The sequence below is a fragment of the Sphaerodactylus townsendi genome, linkage group LG02, assembly GCF_021028975.2.
Source record: "Sphaerodactylus townsendi isolate TG3544 linkage group LG02, MPM_Stown_v2.3, whole genome shotgun sequence".
Taxonomy (NCBI): Eukaryota; Metazoa; Chordata; class Lepidosauria; order Squamata; family Sphaerodactylidae; genus Sphaerodactylus; species Sphaerodactylus townsendi.
In genome coordinates, this window is record NC_059426.1 from 40,899,995 (window position 1) to 40,924,979 (window position 24,985).

The window sequence follows — 24,985 nt, forward strand, 5'->3', positions numbered from 1 at the left end:
AGCAGGCTTCACATGAAGGAGAAGGGAATCAAACCCAGCTCTCCGGATTAGAATCTACTGCTGTTAATCACTATCATGCTGGCTCTCACACCATGCTGGAAACTCGGCATACAATTGTAAATTGGACTAAAAATCCCGTTCAAGTATGATTTGATACAAGCAAAATTAATTTCCCTCTACGTCTCTGATTTTTCCCATCAAGAGGAAAACAACAACATGAGAGCAAGAGTGTTACTGGTATATTGGTGTAGGCCATTTGAAATATATTTGAAATTTAACAGTTGAATGAACTGATGCAATAATCCTTGTGCAGCCCACTCATTTGCAAGGATAATACATCAGCTTACCTAACCATCTTGCTTTAAAAAACAAAACATCAGTGTTTATACTAACATGAGATATATTTTCTTCCAGTTCTTCCACTCTTTCCAAGGCAGCATTCTTTGTCTCTGCATCTTCCAGCAGAGCTCCCACGTCAAACACATTGTCCAAATAAGCTTGAATCTGCACCTGCAGCTTATCACTCTCTGTGTGTTTCAGCTTCTGAAAGTCCAAAAGCAAAAACAACAAAAACAGAAGTCACCAAATGAATTTGATACAAAATTAATGGACCTACAATTAGGATAACGCCAATAATCCATGTTACTGAAATTTTACAGTTATTACTGATACATTTTAAATTGAGGGCTTTTCCTCTAAAAACCCCGAAGAGCTTTTTTTAAAAAAGGTTAGGGAAGCTACATTCCACATTACCTTGCAGACTGCTGCACTCCTGAAACTAAGAATTTGAAAGATATGAATAATAGGAATGACTGGCAGGACAATCTGAAAAAGTTATTTCTCTTTTATCTCACCCATCCCACATGCCTCTAGGGCTGAAAACAAGACTATTCTCTATGAGACTGCACTAGTGGAGGCACAGGCAGAGGCAGTAAAATCCAAGGCTGACTTTTTCATTATGATTCTGTGCATTTGGAAATCCCATCCTCCAGTGACGTAGGTATAGATTTTTTATGGCATGGGTTCAGGGGGCGGGGCCATGCCCCCACTCGCCCCTGGAGGTGTGGCCACGCATCCCCATGCCACACCCCCGACCTCAGTGCTTATAAAAGCAGCTCTCCGAGGCCAGGGATGGCAGACTCCCCTGCCCTGCCCTCCACCCACCCACCGGCTGGCAGCCGGCAGCCCCTTCTGGGCAGAGGCTTAGCTAGGGAAAATGGAGCCTGGTGCAAAATCTGAGTTTTGCGCTCCCCCATGGGCGGACGCTGTGATGCTGGAATCTCCCCCAAACAGTGTTTAAACTAGGGAACCCAGGTTCTCCTTTGAAATTCACCTTAAAGGGAGAATCTGGGGTCCCCAGTTAAAACAACATTGAAAGTGATGCTGTTTTGGGGTGGATTATCCCCCACCCTGGAACAGCATCACTTTCAATTTTTAAACTGGGGACCTCAGATTCTCCCTTTAAATCCATGCCAAATGGGGTGGTTTTAAAAGGAGAATCTGGGGAAATTTGGGGGGCGCCTGCTGTCAGGGGTGCAATTGTTAAGCTAGCAGCACCAAACTTTCAGGGTATCTTTAAGAGACTCTCCTGATGATACCACCCAGGTTTGATGAAGTTTGGTTCAGGGGCTCCAAAGTTATGGACCCTCAAGTAGCCCCCATCTTCTATTAGCTCCCATTGGAAACAATGGGGGATGGGGCACCCCCTTTGGGAGTCCATAACTTTGGACTCTCCTGAACCAAACTTTACCAAACTTGGGTGGTATCATCAGGAGAGTCTCCCAACAAATCCCTGAAATGTCGGTACTGCTAGACTAAAAGCTGCGCCCCCTACAGTCCAAAAATTGAAAAAACCACTAAAAATACAAAAAAAATACAAGTGGGGGGGTAGACCTTTGGGCATGTAATGGGGGGGTTGAACCTGGGGGGAAAAACCGCACCTACATCCTTGCTCTCCTCCCAATTCTCAGGAAATGTTGAAAGCCGTTCCTTTTAACTAGAAAGAGACTCACAGTGACATCCTAAGCAAAGTTATAGTCTTCTAAGCCCACTGGAGTCATTCCAGAAATATGTTTCTTTGATTCAACTGAACTCACTAGGGAAAAAAGTTATCCTCGAACTGGTATCTCAGAAAGAGATGGCCATTAAGTTTCCTTTTAGACCAGGGGTGTCCAACCCTGGCCCTCCAGATGTTTGTGTACTACGATTCCCATCAGCCCCTGGGACACCCCTGTTATAGATAAACAATAGTTCCCAAGCAGGAATGTAACATTAGCAGGGACGCAGCATAAATATTCCTATCAGATATGAAAGGAACTCTGTCTGTGTTATATTGTGGAACTGAGCCAGAAAATCAATGAGAGCAAGTTAGCTCTTAAGCAACAAAAATATGGTTTTCATATATGAAGTCCCTATCAGTGGAATAACAGGAAAAGAAAAACAATTCAAGATGCCAAAATGGGCACAAAAGCTTAACTGTAGTTAAAAGGGGAAGAAAAAAACTCATCAGTTATGACTTCTCAGCAAAATATGTTTCTTTTTAAAGTCTTCTCCCAACTCTTCATCCCAAGCTCAAAGGCTAAGGAATGCCATGAAATTGAATATTTTTACCCAGTTCTTCTACTATTCAATAAACTTGCAGTTGACTGGGTAATCAGTTCCTTCATTCAGCAACAGGGTAATATGCACTTCACCTGGATATACGAACCCTCTTAGTTTTCAGATAGTTTTCGAAAACTTTATTATTTATTTAGCTTTACCCGACTTTCCTTCCCAATGGGGACTCAAGCAGTGCAATTCTAAGCATGCTTTCCTGTGAGTAAGTCCAACATAAGTAGGATTCTGAGTAAACCTGCCCAGGATTGCTCTTATAGAGGCTGACAACGTCCCTCTGCTGCCCTCCACTTGGTAATTTTCCTAACAGAACTATAAAAAGATTGTGACACAAGTTTATAGATGTGTATCCTCTTAACTCCTTGTCAGTTATACTTATGCATATTCACATCATGAACAGAGAGACAGACAAATAGAGAGCGAGAGAGAGAGAGAGAGAGAGAGAGAGAGAGATGGAAATGACACAAGGTTTGTCTTCACATTTCTTTTTTGTTTACTGCCTTATCCTTTTTTATTCAATTTTTGTTTTCTCTACTTCATAAATATTAAAGACTAAGAAATTCAGTTGATAGTTAATTATTGATTTATGTGAATTGACTAAAATGTTGACATTATTCATTGTTTATAGCATTTAATGGGCTAAAATGTTTTAAATATTTGGGAGTAAACTTGGAAGAGAAAATAAAATAATATTTAAAGATAATTATAAAAAGAATACGGCTCAAGTTTAGATGGAATGGCAAAACCCCCGCCAAGTATCAGATTCAAAGTTTTACAAGATGAGAAGAAGGGAGGAGGACAAGAAGTAACTAATATTAAATTGGTTCTGATGAGTTTTCCGGGTTGTGTGGCCGTGGTCTGGTGGATCTTGTTCCTAATGTTTCGCCTGCATCTGTGGCTGGCATCTTCAGTGTGTAACAGACTTCCCTCAGTGATACACCTCTGAAGATGGCAGCCACAGATGCAGGCGAAACTTTAGGAACAAGATCCATCAGACCACAGCCACACAGCCCGGAAAACCCACCAGAACCAGTTGAATCCAGCCGTGAAAGCCTTCAACAATACATTAATATTAAATTGTATTATCAATCAACTGGTCTTGTTTGGATTACAGATCAGATGAGAAATCCAGGACAGAGAATAATGAAATAAGAAATGGCAGATTTAGAAGAAGGATTACATAATGGTTTATGAACAGAAAAATCAATGGTGAAAAAAACCAGTACAGAACATGGTGAAAAATACTAAGTTTATAACATATGGAAATATGATGGATGTTCAAGAAGATATTAACCCTAGCAAAATATCAATGATGAAGGGAAGAAAACACAACAGCTATTATATTTTCAGGTGGTTTCAAGACGAAAAAAGAAATTAAAACAGCGAGAGGAACAATAAGGGAACTGACAGAATTTGAAATGGAGATTACACAGCAAAAAGATAATTTGTTAGGATGAATTTATAAATTATTACTTCAACTTGATACAGAAACAGAACAAGGGAAAACATGTACGATCCAATGGACTGCAAAATTTCAAGTAAGAAATATACTTCCAACAATGTACAAAAGGTATAAAATTTACAGCCAACTAAACATGAAGAGAAAATTAGTTTTAAAAGTTCTATATCACTCCAAAGGATATCAAGAAGATGGATAAGAATTATAAAGGGAAATGTTGGAAATGTAAAGAAGAGGATGGTTCATTTTACCTGTTTCTTTTCTAACCCCTTTTTACACAAGTGTCCATTAGAAAATATAATATAATATGTATCACATGGCTTTGTCTTTTAATCTTTAAAACTAACTGTAATTATGTTTCTTTTTTCCATTTTGTGTGTGTGTGTGTGTGTGTGTGTGTGTGTGTGTGTGTGTGTGTGTGTGTGTGTGTGTGTGTGTGTGTATATATATATATATATATATATATATATATATATATATATATATATATATATATATATATATATATATAATTTTAAAAAGGAGCAGCAGTGGTGTAGGAGCTTAAGAGCTCATGTATCTAATCTGGAGGAACCGGATTTGATTCCCAGCTCTGCCGCCTGAGCTGTGGAGGCTTATCTGGGGAATTCAGATTAGCCTGTACACTCCCACACATGCCAGCTGGGTGACCTTGAGCTAGTCACAGCTCCTGGGAGCTCTCTCAGCCCCACCTACCTCACAGGATGTTTGTTGTGAGGGGGGAAGGGCAAGGAGATTGTAAGCCCCTTTGAGTCTCCTGCAGGAGAGAAAGGGGGGATATAAATCCAAACTCTTCTTTCTTCTTCTTCATTTATGGTGAATGTTCAGACAAATTTAAGAAATTAGAAATAAATTCATTCAGAAATTCATAAAATTTTAAAAATTAAATTTGCAATGGATGTTAAAACTATATTATTAGGCACATTCCTAAAAATATACCAAAATTTTCAGAAAAACTTGTTCAATATTTGATAACAACAGCCAGAGTAGTACTTGCCCAAAAATGGAAGGCAGAAGAATGTCCAAGTCACGAGAACTGGAAAATAAACTAATAGAAGATGCAAAATGGTAAAACTGACAAATTTGTGAATAAGAGACCAAAGAATTTCAAGACAGATGGGAAAGTGTATTACCTACATTATTTCAAAAAAATACAAACAGTGAAAAGTAAAGAATATTGTTGAAATTATGGGTATACATTTTCATTAACCTTGATGATATATGTTCCATTGAAAAGGGGTTAGAAAAGAAACAGGTAAATGATTAATCCTGTTACAAAAAATGAGAATGTTTCAATATAATCTTTATTTTGTGAAAAAATCTAAGAAACTTATAAATGTTTTATATATTTTGATTATTAGAATTCATGTTAAATATGGTTATTATTGATAACTGTTCTTTGTTATATAATATAATATGTATGACATGGCTTTGTCTTTCAATCTTTAAAACTAACTGTAACTATGACTCATTCCGCACATGCAGAATAATGCACTTTCAAACTGCTTTCAGTGCTCTTTGAAGCTGTGCGGAATGGCAAAATCCACTTGCAAACGGTTGTGAAAGTGGTTTGAAAACGCATTATTTTGCGTGTGCGGAAGGGGCCCTATGTTTCTTTTTTTCCATTTCGTGTTTTTTTTTTAATATATATATATATATATATATGGCTATATATATATGGCTATATATATATAATAATTAGAAAAAAGAAATGACACAAGGAAGCCAAAGTGAGATATTCAAGTTTCTTCTTCTTTCTGGTAACCGCAGTTTCTCTCAGTTATACCCGCATAATCATGAGTTCATTCCATCTTCACAGTTGTGGTTAAATCAGTTCTGCCAAGAAGGCAATTGTGTCTCATGATTCCTGTGACTGAATGACGGGGATACAGAATGAATAAAACCCTCAGAAGTCTGCACAGCTGTAGTCTGAGCAATGTGTCACTACGCTGACTCAATAGGATCAGCAGGAGGGAGAAAAGGAACTGAGCATTGCCTGCCAGAAAGCCTGAAATGGATCCAGCTGCCTTTCTGGAGAGGCCAGTGTAGCTGAGGGAGGAGCACGTAGCAGAAGCGTTTTGTTGGAGCAAAGGTCACTGCACTAGAAGCGTGTGTAGCATCTGGTTCTATTCACTCTCTTGGCATCAGGAGCTGGGTGGTCACCACATATCAATACAAAGTAAAAAGGATTCCACACACTCCCTCCCACCAGGATTCGGACTGTCTTGCAGATGATTCTGAAGTCAAGCAAATGAAAACAACAGCCCCCTAGCTAAGCGATCATCCATGGCATGCAAAAGAGCAATATCCTTGGAGAAGAAAACATGCCTTGCAGTTAAAAAGAGGTAGTAAGGGTTCACCTTTGTATAAATGGGGAGGGGAAAACACCAAATCTTCCTTCAGACTTATGACAGATTTGATTTCGGTGTGACTACAATGCTGATTTTATTGTCATTTTTTTTCTAACTTGGGGTTTTTTTTAGGGCCAATATTTGACGATTAAAAAATACAATAAAGACACATACACAAACACACTGCCAGTTCTGTTAAAAATTCTAGCACAAAACTCAAACACATCCAAATAGTCACATCTGGTACCATGACTGGAAGTCAATGATGAGCCAGTTATACTCACATCCAAATATTCATCCAGGCCTAGTTTTGTAAACTCATATTGGAGATGAACTCTGAAATTCATGTCTTCTACTGAGTGAACCACTATGTTGATGAACTGCATGCATGCCACCTGCAAAGCAACAGTTACCACAATATGGATATTGATAATAGATGCAATAGAGGTATATCCTTTCTTTTTGACAGGAGCAAATTTGTTTTCCTGAGGTTGGCTGTCTTGTTAAACAACAATTCTGTATATTCTACATACACAGAATGTGAGGAGGGATGCAGAATCCTCAGAATCTGAATTTTCAGAACAAACCTTTATACATTTATAATACATACCTTGTATTTAACTTTTTACTGAATAATTTTTTCACTTTTCAAAAAAGAAATTTTCTGAACATTTAATTATGGTTGCCGGGTCTCTCACTATGACAGCTTTCCATGAAAAAATAACTTTTTAAAACATCGGTGTCATGTGTGCTGCTATGTCATTTCTGAGGAAAACCCATAAAAGACATAGAATAGTTCTAGGAATTGCCAGAACTCTAGGGTAGAACCGCAGAATTTCTGGAAGTCTCTAGAGCAACCCTAAAGTCACATCAGGGTTTCCTCTATAAGTGATGCAGCAGCGCACACAATGTTGCAGCCCCCTACATGTCCCTCCACACAGGGGAGGAGTGAGGGGGAACTGTGCCAGGGCCATGCATATACCCTGTGCCCCTGCTGCGGTGCACCCGCCAATGCCCTGCCCTGGAACACCCCCCAAACGCTCCCTCCACGGCCTGCCTACACCCTCGCTGCGGCGGCACCTGGGGCATCGTCCCGCCGCCCCATTGGCACTATGCCATTGCCTCCACACAAACCTCTGGCCAGTTGCTAACCACAGCCTGGCAACCCCACATCTGGCTATCAGAAAATTCAGATGGGGAAGACCGTGGAAATATATAAGCCAAAAGCACAGCTCTTGGAAAGAATTTCCCAAGAGGACATTTTCCTGTTTCTTCAAATTAATTGAAAGTCAATGCTGCAGCCTCACCTTTTTCTATAAATTGTGCTGCTCCTTTTCTTAATAGGTTAAAGATATGGCGAGCCTCGGGGCCATATTAAGACATGTGAACTTTGCCAAGTTTCCCTTAGCATTACTGAACGTGCTAATGTAGTAATTTTAAATAATTTTGTAGTATTCAAGGGTCCTCAAAATTTGAGGCCCTAAATTGCAATTTACTTATGCCTGAGACCAACTCTGGAAAGTCGTTAAAATTTCCTTCATTAAATCAACTATTTCACCAAACTCTCAGCTGTACTCCTACAAACCAGAAATATGATTGATACAAACCAGTGAAGTAAGAAAATAAAAACTGACTAGACTGAATAAATGGTAGCTATGATGGCAACTAATCCTCACATCTAACTGTCGACATATTTAATGTAACTCAAGCAAAAGAATCTGTTTTCCTCAAGCTAAATATCTGGATTGTTTTAAAAGGACACAACAGTCACAAGAATGTCTAAAATGTCTCTTCAGATATTCTTTTCTTTTTTACTGCAGGAGTGCTTACTTCTGGGGGAAAACTTCCCATACCCCAGGTTTAATGTCAAGTCAAGGTCAACAGTATAGCGTAAACATTGCAGTGTAATTATTCATGTTTCAGACAGAACCACAGAACTTGGGTTGACCCCGTCTCCATCACGCTGATAAACATTATCAAGATTGAAAACCCAAATGGTCTCACAACTCAGATGGCCCATGGGTCCACAATGACCTTCCGCAGATACGAAGCTCACCTCCTTTCCCAAACCTTGTGTAACACATATGCCACATGTTGGTTCTAACAACATGCAGATTGAGTTAGAACCAGATGGCAACGGATGATTCTGATCTGACAAGCCATATGCCATTAATTCTCAACTGTTTCTTCTTCATGATTATATTTTAACAGTTGAGAAGAAGGAAAGGAAGTAGGGGATAAACAACCCAAGGGTATAGGTTTTATTTGTAACCAGCCCAAATCTTACAGCCCTAACTCCCCAATGTGTTGTGAGGCACATCTCATTAGAGACTTGAAACAGAAATACTATTGAATGCTTCTTCTGTGAGTCTGCAGATGTTTATGGGCTTAATATTGCCCTAAGGATTGTCAGCATTTACTCTGCCACACACCCAGCAGCACCTGGAATGAAATGTAGCAAGGGTTATGTTTGATGCCCCCATCTCATTGTTCCCAGTTTTCTAACAGCTTCTGCAAAAGGCAGTAAGAAGATGCATCTGTCAAAGCAAACAGTTTTGGCCCCTAGAACAACTAGTTAGCACCTCACAGAAAAATCTGTTTCTCTAAACCATTTCACATGATTCTTTGGGAAGACTCTCCCTGCCCCGACTGCAACAGTTGAGCTGTGAATCCTTCCCTTTATCCATCTTTAACTGTTTTCCTGCTTTTGGTATTCTTGGAACTGCTTTTGTGTAAGATACAAAGAATGTGGACAATGTGTACACCAAGAGTATAAAATAAGACACACTGTTTCTGTGTAGCCACTGACCTGGCCCAAAACTTCCTATCATCTTCCTGAATCCAATTTCAATCTAGGCCCAGTCGTCCAAAAAAAATTCTCATTGTAACAGTTCTGAGCCCATTCTCATGATGCTGTTTGCTATTTGAATCTGCTTTTTTTTCCCTGTCAGAGAAGTAGCTGTCTGGTTAACTGGCCACATGTCGCTCATTTCTTCCCTTTAATTCTAGATACAAAGTCTGTCAGCTGCTGAAAGAAGTCAAAAATACCCTCAGGGTTTTTCATCTCTTACTTCTCTTTATAAACAGCTGCACTAGTTGCCTGACGTATCATTACGAATAGGATGGAGAAGTATGTCTGTGACAGGCTGTCAGATAATTCTTCCATGAATGTTGTTGTTGGTACTTTGAACATATTTCTGATTGTGAGTGAATATAAGCCATGTCCTTCAAAAGATATGTATATACTATTTTGTTGTGGAGTTTTAGCATTTTTAATGACAGGTGCTACAGGGCCAATTAGAATTCCCAGCAGATCAACTTATGCCACTGTGGCCTATGGTACTAATACAATACAAACATGGGAACCCAAAATGATACATCTAGCTAGAATTCAAACAAGGCAGGCAATTTTCATATACTACAACTCCTACCAAGGAGTTCTTGCCCCAGTAGCCTTTTTAGACCTTCAGTCTTATACCTTTCATGGGCACTTATACTGTGATTTCACTTTAAAGAACTCTAGTGTCTAAAAGATCTAAGTTACAGTGACTGTGAGGTACTCACTCACACCCCATCATACCATCTTGGGAATGGGGGAGAACATCTTCCTTAAGCTCTGAAACTGGAACAGGACATTAAGAAATCCTCTAGAGCAGGGGTAGGGAACCTGCGGCTCTCCAATTGGCCATGCTGGCAGGGGCTGATGGGAATTGTAGTTCCTGAACATCTGGAGAGCCGCAGGTTCCCTACCCCTGCTCTAGAGCCATAGTGGCGAACCTATGGCACTCCAGATGTTCATGGACTACAATTCCCATCAGCCCCTGTCAGCGTGGTAGTCTGGCCATGCTGGCAAGGCTGATGAGGTATCCATGGAAGTGCCATGAGTTCCACCACCACTGCTCTAGAGATTGCTTTCACAAATATTTCAGTGGCAAAACCAAGGTGTTATTGGCAGACTTTCAGTAGGTAATGGCAGACTTTCAGTAGGTAAGACTGATAAATCAGCAAGTTTGGTGTATCATGCAATCTATTCTGTATGTTTTGTAACTGCCATTCAAAAAAGAAGTGGTATCAGTGAATAATTCAGCAAAAGCAAACTGGGAAACTAGTGAAAATAGAAGTGCTACATTTATATATGGAACAAGAAGGGGAACACCCCACTTCCCCATCTATGTTCTGATTCTCATGTCATAAGGTTCTCACAGGCCGATTATGTACAACATGCCTGCTGTATGATGGAGGCAAATGTCCCTCGCAGCAAGATTTCTTGTACAGATCTATTTCCCCTGCTTTCACTTTCTATCCTCTCTGCACCAAGCAAGAGCACTTCTAGAACGAATTCAATTTTGCTTCACCGCCAGAGCAGGCTGATGTGTCAATGAGCACAGCTTTGCCCCGGACCGCTTCCCTCCACTCACAGTCAGCCTCCTTTTGAACTGCGGATAGATATTCTCACACTGGTATATTACTGTTTGCTGTAACATCACTAACTAAAGTGGCTGATGACCATTTCATGTAGATCTACAGAAGTGAAAAATCATCAAGTAGCACTTTTTTTTTGGCCTGCTTTTGTTCATATACCACCCAATGGCCCTGCACCGGCCACCGCATATGAGGCTGGCCTTGGGAGAAATCGCAGACGCAGGAACATCACCTCTTTCCTGTCCCCCACACTCACCTCGTCGTCCTCGTCACCCTGCTGGACTACTAAGACTCCGCCCACGCTGCCCTCCAGAGCCTCCAGGGTTACAGGAGGACAGCGGAGGAAGGGTCTCAATGATCCGGGTAGAGAAACAGCTGCGAGGATAGCGAGATAGAGACGGCAGAGCAAACTTCGCGATGTATACCCTTGGCGGTGCCGTTCGCGCATGGCGTTAGGGAACACGCTGTTTGCCTCAAACAGCGTTTTTAGAGGGGCAGCCTGGCGCCGCCTCTGGGGAGGTGGGAGGAAGATCGAGGCCCGATGCTCCTGCGTTTCCTAGACAGCGCCAGCTTCTGTGCTTAACGGCCTTAGGGGCGGCGTCGTGTTATTTGGGCCGTCAGGCTGGGAAGCTTGAAGCCGAGAAATGTGTCTACAGTAGCACATTGTGATTTTTTGCTACCCAATGTGATTTTGTACTACCCAATGTGACTACAGTTTTCTTTTTGCAGATTTAAATAATTTTGCCCTTGGGTAGGCTTACTGCAAGAAACTTTGAAACTCCTCTGTATAAGTGTAATATACACTTAAAACAATAAATGTTCTTCAAAGTATATGAAAACACAGAGAAATATGCAACACAAGCTTCCAATATTTACCATGAAGTCGATATTGTTATCTTCATTTCGGAAATGTTCCATAAGCTTCTCAAACCGCTGCTTTTCTCCACAAACCTGGGAAGGAATTGCACAGAAAACCTATTATGAATCTGTATGCTAAAGGGAGCATTAAAAACACCTCTGAAATCCTTTGCATTAAGAGACCAGCAGAAGCTGAAGCACAAACAATATCTAGCATCTCTCTCTAAACAGCTTACTACAGTAGACAGTCATTAGATGATAACTACAGCAGATAATCACTATTTAATGCTGGTCTAAGGAGAAAAATAAATCCTCGTTAAAAACCAAACCACAGGCAGTTCATTTCTTCATTCCCATCCTGATGCAAAGAGAACAGTGCAACATTTTAACATAGTGCAGTATTATAACCTTTGTTTTTTTATTGGCCTGTTGGCTCCAGTGCAATTTTATTGACTCCAGTGCTATTAACAGCAGCATGAAATTAAGCAGGTTAAAGTTTAAATCTATAATGGAAAAAAGGTTCACCAGAGTACGCCCTGCATGGGAGGATGCTCCTAAACGTGCAAGATGCAAGACCTGTTATAATCAGTCCAGACCTATCCGTGCCACCAGTTGCAGTGCAGGAGGGTGGGGAGGCAGGAGGAAGAAGATGCAGCCAACCAGTCACATGGGGCCCTCATTAGAAGTTGGAGTAGCTGGCTGTGTCAGGCAGATGTGGCACGGCTGCAAAGCCTACAGGGCCTCAGCCTCATCCCTCTTTCTTGGGTCAACCATTTGGGTTTCTCTTCTGGATTAAGGGCTTTGGCATGGATCAGGAGGCCGAGGCTTCTGCCTTCAGCAGCTTGCAAGGCCCACATGAGGCTTGGGCCTGTGACTTCACCATTGGATAGAAGCCATGCTTCCAAAAAGGGCCTCTAAAGAGGTCTTTGCTAAAGGGTAGCCGCCTTCAGGCCTTGGCACTCAAGCATAAAGCTGGGCTGCACTGGTGGGGTGAGTGTCCCAAGCAGCCACCCGGGGCCCGCTTACAGAGGGCATATGGAAGCTGCAGAGGAGAGCTCCCCGTATAGGATCCATATGAGCTTTCTCCTCCATGGGGTCCATAAGGATAGAACTCCCCTCCGCCCTCAAACTTCAAGAGTGTGCCCAGTGGGAGAGCAATGGGAGTGCAACACTGCACAGGCTGCTCTGTTATTTTTTGGGAAGGACATTTTGCAGACTTCAGTGCAACTGCTGAATCGGATGGAGCAAGTTGAGGCTCAGGCAGACCTGCAAGAGTGGCCTGTGAAGCAGGACCGGAGACTTCAGTCAGAACTCTGATATAGTCAGGTTTCATGGAAGTTAGTGAAGGATGATGTTTGTTTCTGTGCCACAAAATGCACAGACGTGGATGAAACTAGCTCATGAGGAGACTGGGGGCTGGGCCACCAGTTTGGTGTATTTGGAAATCTTCCTGGATATGGTGAACAGCACATCGAGCCTCCCTGAGGGCAAATCAGTCATGCTGAAAAGCTTGTTGGCTGGGTTTATGGACAAGAAAAAAATGCACCCTGCAGGAAATGCAGGTTTTGCTTCAACATCTTAACCTCACCCGCAGGGTCGTTTCCCCTAAGTAGGCCTTCATTTCATGGTCAAGTCTTTGTGGAATAAAATGGGAGACCCTTCTCCCCAATGTGGTGGCTGAGGTTTTCCTGTGGGCCCCACCCCAGGCCTTTGTTATCCAGATAGGGAAGAATGATTGTTCAGTTTAGAACAGCATACCTTAATCTCACTGCAACCTTTGGACTCTACTTCAAAGACACTCAGGGTTCATGTTGTTTTGCTCATGCTTGCTGGAGCGTTGGGAAAGAAGAGGGGACCAGGCCAGGCAGAAAGTTTGCAAGGGCATCACACAGTTTGTGATGTCTCTCAGTGTGTGGGTAATCCTACGCCCAATATTTCATTCAGACAACTCCTTTTTTGGGAGGATGGAATGCTCTTCTCAGAGTGGATCTCTGACATTTGGTAACATGGGATCCAATACACTGTGCAAAGCTGGCTACAGGCTTAGGAGCTTTGACAAGAGCAGGGCCTGGAACTCCCTGCTCTTTGGCTGGTTGAGCATCAGGATGGATCTTTGGGTGAGCCTGTCCACCTGCCTCATTGCTGGTTACCCCAACAAGGGGCCATGGATTGTGTAGCTACTCAGCCACACGTCCGGGTGGGAGTTATTGGTTAGCATATGCCTCCAGATGACAAGGGGACCATGGAGAGGCCAGAGTCCACATGGCTCCATTTACGTGTAATTCCACAGGTTTCCCCCAGCAAGCAGGCTGGGGAGGGGATTCATCATGTGGCAGGTCACCCAATGCCAAGATTTGTTCCCATGCTGCTCTGCTCCTCCACCTAGGTCTAATAAACAAACTGTGTCCAGAAGTTTTTGTTATTAAAGAGAAAGTGTTTGTGCTATCTTTTGCTTTCCACATCTCACCCACCTATCCCTTCCTCAAACCTGCAACCTAGCAAACCCACTCCTTTAAAAAAAATAGTTTCATCCATGTCTGTGCATTTTGTGGCACAGAAACAAACATCCTTCACTAACTTCCATGAAACCTGATTATATCAGAGTTCTGGCTGAAGCCATTTTATTACACTGCATAGGAAACGTGTCTTGGCGCACCACCTTAGCAAAGGCACAAAAAATTGATGACCCGTTTAGGGAGACCATTCTAGACAAGGAGCCTGACTCCTCCTCAAGCCTATAAACTTCTTATCTCCTTGCTGATAGCTGGTTGTGGATAACGAGGGGCATCCTAGAAAATGCAATCAACCTTCTTTGCTTGTTAAACTGGCAAAATGGATGAATGGGCATAGCTGTGTCAGGCTGGCAAAAGTAAGAGAATCTAGGACAGGGGTAGGGAACCTGCGGCTCTCCAGATGTTCAGGAACTACAATTCCCATCAGCCCCTACCAGCATGATGGGAATTGTAGTTCCTGAACATCTGGAGAGCCGCAGGTTCCCTACCCCTGATCTAGGACATCAGGAACTATGGATGCTTGATAGAACATTTTCTCCTCACTCTGAACACAAACAACCCAGACTGCTTTGGGCAATGCATAAAACTAATTCTTATCACAAAGGCCAGAATCAAGCTGCAAAGAATGAAAGACATCAGACTGAAACTTGATAGTATACAGACTATATTCTGACTTTATTTTCAATCACAACAGAGTCAGCAAGTGCAACAGGCATAAAGACCTGTAAAAGGTATAAAGTTTCCATTTTCTGTCAGTGACAGTACAAGATCCCTGACATTTCATGGTCATGCACAAGTACGGAGAGATGCACACAAAAATAGCAATCCCATGTTATAAGAAGAGATAAGGAACTGCCATCTCAAAATGCTGAAATGACAGGCACCATATCTAGAATCTTCTTCCCAACTTAACAGCATAAGTAGCCAGAAACATGTTCAAGCTGTTTTTTGTCTTGTTCGACTGATATTTATAATCCAAAATATTAATGACAGTTGGAAACAAAATTGGAAAAACACAGTAAAATGGAAAATCAGAACAGATTGAAAATATAAGGAGGAGAAAAATAGAAGAAAAGAAGAAGATGGCTTGAAGGAAACAACCTTAAATGTTATTTACCATCAAGAGTATAGTCTTCTAATCTATTGCCATGTGGTTTATAGTTTCCAATGTGATGCCTCCCAATTGCAATGTGATGCCACCCAATTGAAAAATATAATCAAGGCATTTCTTCAGCATATAACAAACATGATGCGGCTGGCCTCCACACGGGCCAGGGCCCTTACGGCTCTGGCCCCGGCCTGGTGGAACGCTCTTCCTCCAGCTGTCCGGGCCCTGTGGGACCTTGGGGAGTTCCGCAGGGCCTGTAAGACGGAGCTGTTCCGCTGGGCCTTTGGAGGAACCAGCCGCTAATAGTGTCCCCTTTCTTTGGCCCTGACATCTGGGCCACCTGTCATCTAATGAGACTCGCCATGCCTCCCTCTTTAAGGGGGGGAGGGACTTTTTACTATAGGAATGCTGGACGCCATTTTTATTGCTGCTTTAAATGTTTACTTGTTTTATATTGTATTTTTATATGTTGTACACCGCCCAGAGCCCTTCGGGGATGGGGCGGTATAAAAATCTAATTAAATAAATAAATAAATAAATGCTATGATGGATTACAGGACTCTTAAGCTTAACATGTAACATATAACTGACAAGAACCAACATGACTGGAAAGAGTTCAGTAGAGAAGGAAACAAACGCTAACTTCTGATTGGCGGGAGGAGAGAATGCCAGGTGATCAGTTGGTGATGTTGGGGGGAAAAAATAGTTGGAGAGATGAGCAGGTTGAGAGAGTATCTCTATACTCTGAGGGGAGCGCTAATCTTAATGAGGGAAAGTGTCAGACAGACAAGCGGCTGCCCTGACCTACACTAGCGGTCCCTAGTAGCAGTCAAAACACAGACACACACACAGGAATTGTGGTTCTCTCTGTGAGGGGTGGGAGGACTCTGGAGAGGCAGAGAGGCTTCGCAGGGAGAGCTCAAAGAGGGAAGGATTATTCTTCTGAGAGTCAAAAGTGGGAATCCTAAAAGGAAAAACAAATATTTTGGGTGAATAGGAACTAATCTCTGAGGAGAATTTCCTTAGACTGGTGGAAGGGTGAACTGCTATGCTTTTTACCTCAGGACAAATGTTCTATCTCAGATTATCTAGTGGAGAAGGAAGTCTGAGAACTCTTAACATCAGGGGGCTCACAGGCTCAGCTAGATTTGTAACTGTCTAGAGAGGACAGCTTTAAAAGATCTTTGTTATTTGAAGTTACTTGTAATGTTATCTGTTCAGGGACTGAGAAACATATCAAATCCCTGTAACAGTTTCTAAACTGGTTCTGGTGGGTTTTCCGGGCTGTGTGGCCGTGAACCAGTTGTGTGGCCAGAACCAGTTGAATCCGGCCATGAAAGCTTTCCACAATTCAGTTTCTAAACTGTTTACAGCAATCTGATGGTGTAAGTAACTGATGATTTGTAAACTTACTTTATCTCTTTTGTGTCAACTCCTTAAAATGTATGTATTTAATAGATTCTTCTAGTTACCTTATCTGTTAAGAACCCTCAGGTGCTGAGTAATTTATGACAAAAGGAGGGAGGCAGTAATGAGGTACTGTGACTCTGCAGCTTTCCTAAGACTGAGTGGAAAAGCCCAATTAATCTATTTTCTTATACATATACTTTAACAAAGGGTGGGAGAAGATTTGTCACAAGCTCCCCTACTGAACAAAACCATACAGAAAGGGTTGCTCTGTTTCTGAGGAAACATTTTTAGATGCTTGTGAGGAAAAAAGCTATCTCACTGAATTAGAAAGCATTGATCAACTGATGTTGTTTTGTGTTTGAAGTGTGCGGCCTAGGGATGGATGGAGAAATGTGACACCATACAGTCCGCCCTCCAAAGTGGCCATTTCCTTCAAGAGAACTGATCTCTGTAGCCTGAAATAAATCACACTCTGGGAGAAATCCAGGCCTCATCTGGAGTTTGATAACCCTACTAACTAGTTAAATCCTAAGAAAAAGGAATGTGGATTCAGGTAAGGATAATAAGAAATGGATTAATGTACTGTGAGTATATGAAGAGAGTATCTGAAAATAGAAAAACGAACAATAGATTATCCTATGTAGAAGAGTAAAATGACATTCAGAAAATTTTTTCCTTACTTACACCTTCTCCCCTGCAATCCTAAAGTGTCTAAAAAAGCTGATTCTGACAGGTGTGGGACCCATATGGACAATGAGCTGAATAGTCAAGGTGGAATTTTTTGTGCCAAAGAGAAAAACTGCTGATGGAAGAGTGTACGAAGGGCAATTTGCGCTCAGTTTCACTGCTCACTTCATAGGGGGTTTTTTGCATGAAGTTCCCAGAACTCCCAACACCAACACTGCAGGTAAAAGCAGCAGCAACTACCCAGGGCCCTTTGCATGGGAACAGCAGCAATCTGGGATATTCAAAAAGAATAGTGCACAGTGCGATTCTCGGATATCCCAGGTCCTGCCATTTAACCCAGGCAAGGCTGATTTAGGGGCAGAAGCCATGCGAAGAGCCATGCAGTGACCAATACAAACCCCAAACAGTTTTAATCCCAGCCCTGGCCAGGGTTAAATGACTCATGCAGAAAGTGCCTATATGTGAGATGCTTTACATGTTATGTCTAGTATTGTTGTTAAAGCATCCCATGAAGACAGAGGAGTCCACCTTTCAGATCACATTTCAGCCATCAGCCAACTGAGTCACTCTGGGCTAATCACATCCTCTTTGAGGGTAGTTGTGAGGCAAAACTGGGAATGGTAGGTGCTTGCAACCCACTTAGAGCTCCTTGGAGAAAACATGGGACAAAATTTAATACATTATCCAAGGAGGAGAAGTTTGAAAAGTAACTTAAACTGTTACAGCCTTGGAACTTCACTGAACTTTATGTATAATATTCAGTGATAATTAAAGAATAAGATGAAAAAAATCTTTTCTCAGAAAACTCCGCATCGGACAGGGCTAGGAAACAAGACAAAAACATGACCTACTTTTAAATATGCTTGTAGGCTTAAAATCAGAACGCTGATGTGATGCTTAAACATGCTTTCTTCCTTCCTTTGCCCTTTCTACACTGAAGACACAATTATTCCTTTTTTCTTCCTACTACAACGGCGTACTGTGATCAGCCAGTTTCATTCCAGGATAGCACAATTTTACAGCGTGGTTTTGTAGACTAGCACTACATGCTTACAGATTGCTGAAGGGAAGAAAGACCCATTATCTCGCCAGTTTCTGGTTAAATAAACTGTTGTTTTGTGTTTACTAGGCTGAAAATACTTTTTGCCCTTTAATGAGTGGGGTATAATGTCTGCAGATAACTGCTCCAGGGGAAAAAATGACTGGTTCACGCTTTATAACACAGTCTGCTGCTACTTGTGACATAAAATAGCTGCAGTGACCAGTACAAGTAAAGCTGGTTTTCTGTTTGCAATAAATTCTTGTCCTGAATTAGATACATAAATTTGAATCTCAGTCCATCTTTGCAAGAGATTCTGGGGCTAAACAATGAGCTGTTACTCCCTGCAGAAAAAAATAATAAATAATGAAGAACGAGGGCTCATTAGTCAAAGCCCTGGTTGCCAAGATCCTTACATTAACAAAACACAACAGAACCCTTCCATCACAGCCCTCAAATTCGCATGTGCCCTTTTATTTTATCTATTGTGGCCTCAAGTGTTTTATATTTTTATAGTGATGCTTCCCTACATAATAAGAAGCATAATATATACATAATGTAATACAGTATATAATGCAGTAGGCAATAAAGTTTTGATCTATTACTTTTTCCCCCTCAAGTAAGTTATGGTTGAGAATCCCAGTGGGAATATGACTGATGAAAACCCAAGAAACGGTTTCAAAACATGTCTTGATTTTGCATAATGCCTGCATATGCTGCTGCGGTTTCTATGCAGCCATTTAAAGGCTGGTTCACATGTACATGAGCAAAGGGTCACCATGGGTTGGGTATCCTCAGCATGTCTTCAAAAATGGTTTCCTTTCAGTAGGCATTTTCCTTCAATCTATGAAGGTAAAACTCCCTTGGTACTTGATAATACCGCAGCTCATTGATTTTTGTACAACATGAATACAAAAAATATACTAAGAATTCCAATTTACCATAAAGTCCAAAAACAGTGAGAAGGGCAGATGGAGAAGCTGGGTTCAGTTCTGTCATACGGAGGTAGAGGGCTGCATCCCACAACTAGTGTCACTTAGTCACATCCAATTCCCCTCCTTATCTATCTATCTATCTATCTATCTATCTATCTATCTATCTATCTATCTATCTATCTATCTATCTATCTATCTATCTATCTATCTATCTATCTATCTATCTATCTATCTATCTATCTATCTATCTATCTATCTATCTATCTATCTATCTATCTATCTATCTATCTATCTATCTATCTATCTATCTATCACTCATTCATTCATTCATTCATTCATTCATTCATTCATTCATTCATTCATTCATTCATTCATTCATTCATTCATTCATTGCACTTCTGAGTTTCTCTCCCCTGTCATTCTTGGCCATTCTGATCCTATATTCCCCAGCATAATCTTTTTCATCGTCAAAGAAGACTCCTTTCTTTTCTGCCCATGGAAAAGCTTGTTGGATCTGACATATTAGTTCTTATTGAAAAGAAGTATGTTATTTTAAAATTCAGAAAGAGAAGCTGTATAAAAAGTAGACTAAAAAAATTCCAAAGGAATTGTCAAAGCGGAAGAAAAATTATTCATTGGGAACAGCTACTAAATGTCACACAGACGTTTCCTTTAAAAAGAAAAAGACTGCCAGAATCTAGAAGAAATGCATAACAAGAGTTATCCATCAGGCCAGCAAACTATTCTCTTGGCCAGATTTGATACTATTTTACAAGTAACAGGGAAAGCTTTATTGGTTGGATTTTTGCTTCTTGTGTCTGAAATATTGGTAACTCTAGCTAGAGATTGATTTCAATTATTGGTTTGTCTCAACTGAATAATGCACTTAATTTTTCTCAGTTTGTAACATATTTGTAGTCTGGACTGTATTGGCTGCTTGGTTTCTGCTTTCGAAATTACTGGACATTACTCCAATTTTCACCAGTATCATGTTGGTAAATATTCTGTAATCTACTGCACTTCTTACAATTATTCCAGGACACTAGAATATGGAGCAGTTTCAGTCCAGGACTTACAGCTTTAAACAGGTTGGATCTAGGCAATGACTCAGTGGGCCCTGTCTCATATTGTTTGTTATGAATAAAGTCATACTCCATCCCTTTTCAGACATTATGTTATGCGCAACTGGAGGTCAGCAAATGCACACAAATCTGCCTGATATCTACACTCACCATGTTGTCTGAAAGGGGCAATGGGCATATTTTATTCATGCAAACCAGAACCCAGAAAAATCAGGGTTTTGCTTAGTAGCAAAATTTGTGCATTGTTCCTTTCAGAGATGGCACCCAAATGTGTCAAAAGAATTGCAGGTAGCACACATTCCTGATAAGTGCTATTTGCATGCTCCCAATACGCATGATGTAATATCCGAAACGGTACAATTTACCTAGGAAACTCCTTAGCATATTCCTGAGTGAAAGCAGATTAGGCAGGGTATGACATGGATAAGGAACAATCAGAACAGAGATAAACAAAGCCTATGTGGCTTATTGGTGTTAACATAGAGACAGATTTAACATACCTGGCAGATACTTTAGCACTACAATTACAGTGGAAAGTTGCCAGCTAGAAACAGAGAATGTATACTAGGACCAATTTATATGCTACAATGCTACAGGAACAAAGGGTGATGACAATATACTAATAAGGAGAGCAGTGTATCTAAAATCACTCCTTTTAATAGTTAAGTGGCTGGATTCCATTATAACTACAACAGCAGTAAATCTGGTCCACCTTGCTGGGTGGCAAGCTTGCTAGCTTGGTGTGGGAGCAGGGACTTATTTCCTGGCTCAGTGGAGGGTCTGCAAAATTAACAGGAGGGGGAATCCCATATCCCTGCCACACTTTCTTGCTGAGCATGCTGTGGCTCCCAGGATGTGCCATCACCAGGGCCAGGGCAATACCTGGGCTATGCCACCTGGGGTTCTCTGAAAACTCAGAAAACACTCTCTTATTTTGAGGGGAATTTAAGCTCCCCCCTCCTCGGTACTTTTTAAAATGTCAGATTTTTCTGCAAACCTAGGGGCTTGCCCAAATCTGCAGAAACATCTGTTTAGTACAAGTGTGACCCTGACCCACAAATTTCAATATCCACAGATGGGGGCCACACTTGGGCAGTGCTCACCAATACTGAGTACCAGCACCTTTCTGAGGGGACTCTCCCAAGGCCTAGCAGGGAATCAGGGCAACATATGTATGAGTACTGGAACTTTTTTAAAACAAAAAACTGAAATTGTACCAATGCAATTACTATATGATGAATGGAATTTGAGGACACTCATTAAAGTTGACAGGAAACTAGTTCAGGCCATTCAAATGAAAGTACTTTTGAATTCAGTGTGTTTTTAAAATGTAAAATTCATTGTTAGTATGGATGTAATGATGATCACTGTAAAGAGGAAACCATCTATGTGATGGGGATTAGACAGGCTTGTGAAAGATAGGCTGCTAGCACATGCAGTTAAGGAATTCCCTTCCCTCAAAATTGAATTCTGCAGCTGGGGTCGAAAAGAGGTGCTTTGATAAAGTACTCTTTCAGTTGAAAACCTTCTTGTCTTCAGGGAAGCCAGGCTGAGTTAGCCATGGTTATATCTGCCTATCTTTACCAAGAGCTGAGGAAACCACCGTAAGCCGCGATGTCAATCCATTCGCCATTCCACACTGCAATAATGCTGATTAGGAGGTTTTGTGTGTTCTGTTCTTTAAGACTCCCAGAGACTATTTTTTAATCACACTATATATCCCATGCTTCTTTCTGAGCATTCCAATACTAGTGGATCAGCATGCCTTCTACTACTATGTATGCATATTGCCTGAATTCTGAAGGACAGACATTGAAAAGTAAACAATATATTTAATAACATCACCTGCCATCATGCCAATCAGTGCAGAGAAATCATCTTTTTGTGGTGATTTATAGTGCAATCCATGGAGGGGTGGCAAAAGGACTGTGGAGTCAGTGTGCCCTTGCCAGTCCACATGGCATAAGTGGCACTTAAACTGCTGCGGGGGCAAATCTGCATCACCTTGGCACCATCCCAGCCACTGTGTTGGAACTGCTCTGCCACAGGAGCCCATACCAGCACTAATGGGGTGTCAGCTGCTAGGGGAAGAACCAACCTTAGTCAGCTTCCTGACGGCTTTCAGCCTGGGAACACCCCCTTTTGCTGGTAGCGAATTATGACAGCACAAATGCAAGCGCAGACAACTGGGCTGCATAGGGGCTTGCAGAGAGGCAGGTAAGGTTTCATTGGTTTTCCTTTGCCCTCCCCCCCCCCCCCCCCCCCCCCCCCCCCCCCCCCCCCCCCCCCCGGATTGGGCTGCCTTTTATTGAATTTGAAAAAGAAAAAAAGTTGATTTCTTATCAGGCAAAATGGGAGGGGGAGTAAAGAGATGGAAAGGCAAAAGGGGGGTGGGTCTAAGAGTGGATATGTGTATTAATTAAACTGCACTCAGACTGAGCCCCATGAAGTAAAGATTAGCATCAAGCTTCAACAAACCTCATCCAGCCAAGCTGTGCAGGCACATACAGCTCTCTGATGAAACAGAATAACCTACCTCTTTAAAATTATCAAATGCAGACAAAATAATTTCATGTCCTCCTCTTACAAGGCATACTGCTGCTAGGAGTTCTAAGACCAGGGCCTTTGTTCTGTATAAACAAAAGGGAGAGAGACTAGTCAGAACGATGCGGCTCCTCAGCTTTTTTCAAGATGATCAGGATGACATCTGAAAAATAATATATTTTTTAATGTTTAGCTGCTGTTTCCCAAGAGTGACCCTGTCAATAAGCAAGATATTGGATAGCTCCTTGGGTCATGAAGCTGAAATCTCAAATCTCTTTAAAACTCTCCTAATTTAAAAACCAACAACTAATGCATAAGCAATGTATCTGCCATAAATTATGCATAAACCTTAACTCTAGCAAAGCAACCGCAAGTTTCAGATTAAGGGAACCCAGTTCTGAGGCTGCATTAATCGGGGGTTGTAATGTATGTAAATAAGGCATTTCTTGAAAAGCACTTTGAAATTGGCAAAAATCATCAGCTGGACAGCAACATTACCAGGATCAAAGAGAAACTTACCTGGAGTTCTTGTTGTTCAGGCTTAGTGCAATTTCATTAACAGCATGGGGGTGGGACATGACCATATTGAATCCATACTGAAAGTGAGAGAAATTGACAAATTCTAGACTTTGCACACAAGACATGGCAGCAAACAAATGTGTTATTCTTCATCAAAACTATTTGTTACCCGCTCTAAAAATGCTTGAGGTGGTTCACAGCAATGCTAAAAAACATCCATACGCCACGCAATAAGGGGCTGTAGCCAGTCTTGGATCTCTGACAGAAGTATTAGTATGATACGTTACTAAATATATCTGTCACATATAATGTTTACACTTTTATAATTGAAGTCATATGGCACACATATGAACACCAATCTAAATATTATACCTAACAAAATTTAAGAATAAATAAGTTCTAATCTATCTACATAGCATTAGCAAGACAAGGACCAAGCAAGCATGCATTCTTGGTTTAATGTCAGGCTCTCCGGAAGTATATCTGGAATATCTTGTTCAGTGTTTCTGTCAAACCTTTTAAAAACATTTTACCCTTTGAAAGATTTTTTTAAATCTCTCTCTCTATAAGCGAATTCCACTCACTGACTCACTCGCCAACAGAACTCAGAAACCGCCGAACCTACGCACTTGAAATTTGGCACGCTGGTTCCTCATGTGTCCAAGGTGCTCAATAAGAAAGGATTTCCAAAAATATTAAAGTCAACTCAAGTTATTAGCTATTTTCTGTCTTTCCTATTCATCTCTGCCCATCTGCCCGAACATTCCGTGGGTGACAGTTGAGCACTTCAGCCTTCCCAGAATACCAGACAATGGCCACAACAGCCAGCAGAATGAGCTGTTCCATTAGATCCTGGACCATTTAGCTTCTCTCAATACAGTCCCTTGTGTATAGGGGATCTAAGTGAGGGTGAATGCTTACAGGAGGAAACTCAATTTTCAGATACAGACGATCCACTCACAGAGGACATAGAACAGACTCCCAGATTTTTTAAAGGGGAGGATTTATCTCTACTAATTACAAAAAACTACTCAAATGCGTTTAGATTTGCAGCATCCAGTGGACGCTTGAGGGATCCAATTGGACAACAGCAAAGAAAGCCTATAAAGGGCTGTCCCAGCGGTAATCAGAATTATTTCCTGGAGGAAGGGGTCCCTTCCAGGGTTCTCCCTCCTACCTCCCGGGTAAGAGAATGGAACAACGCACTGACAATACCCACTAATGGAACAGCTTCCCATTTCCTTTGATGAGTCACTCACTCTAACAGTGATTGATATTCCGCATTTACATATACAGCTTCATGTCACAGGACTTTTCAGTGGCGGCCACATTGCTGCTCTAACTCCACTATCCAAATCAACAAGCTGTGGTCCTGCCCACCAAACAACAGGCACGCTTGATCCACTGGTGCGATGCCTTGCATACAT

General features: G+C 41.5%; 1 protein-coding gene across 1 annotated transcript in view; it reads right to left on the reverse strand.

The window, feature by feature from the left end:
- Window positions 1–24,985, reverse strand: part of FMNL2 (formin like 2) — a 262,288-nt gene that overhangs the window by 41,347 nt on the left and 195,956 nt on the right. The window contains exons 8-12 of the mRNA XM_048484488.1: window positions 23,559–23,635; window positions 23,032–23,125; window positions 11,740–11,814; window positions 6,726–6,836; window positions 394–543 (exon numbers count right to left, since the gene is read on the reverse strand). Coding sequence (XP_048340445.1) covers window positions 394–543; window positions 6,726–6,836; window positions 11,740–11,814; window positions 23,032–23,125; window positions 23,559–23,635 — 507 coding nt within the window. The remainder of the gene's footprint in view (window positions 1–393; window positions 544–6,725; window positions 6,837–11,739; window positions 11,815–23,031; window positions 23,126–23,558; window positions 23,636–24,985) is intronic.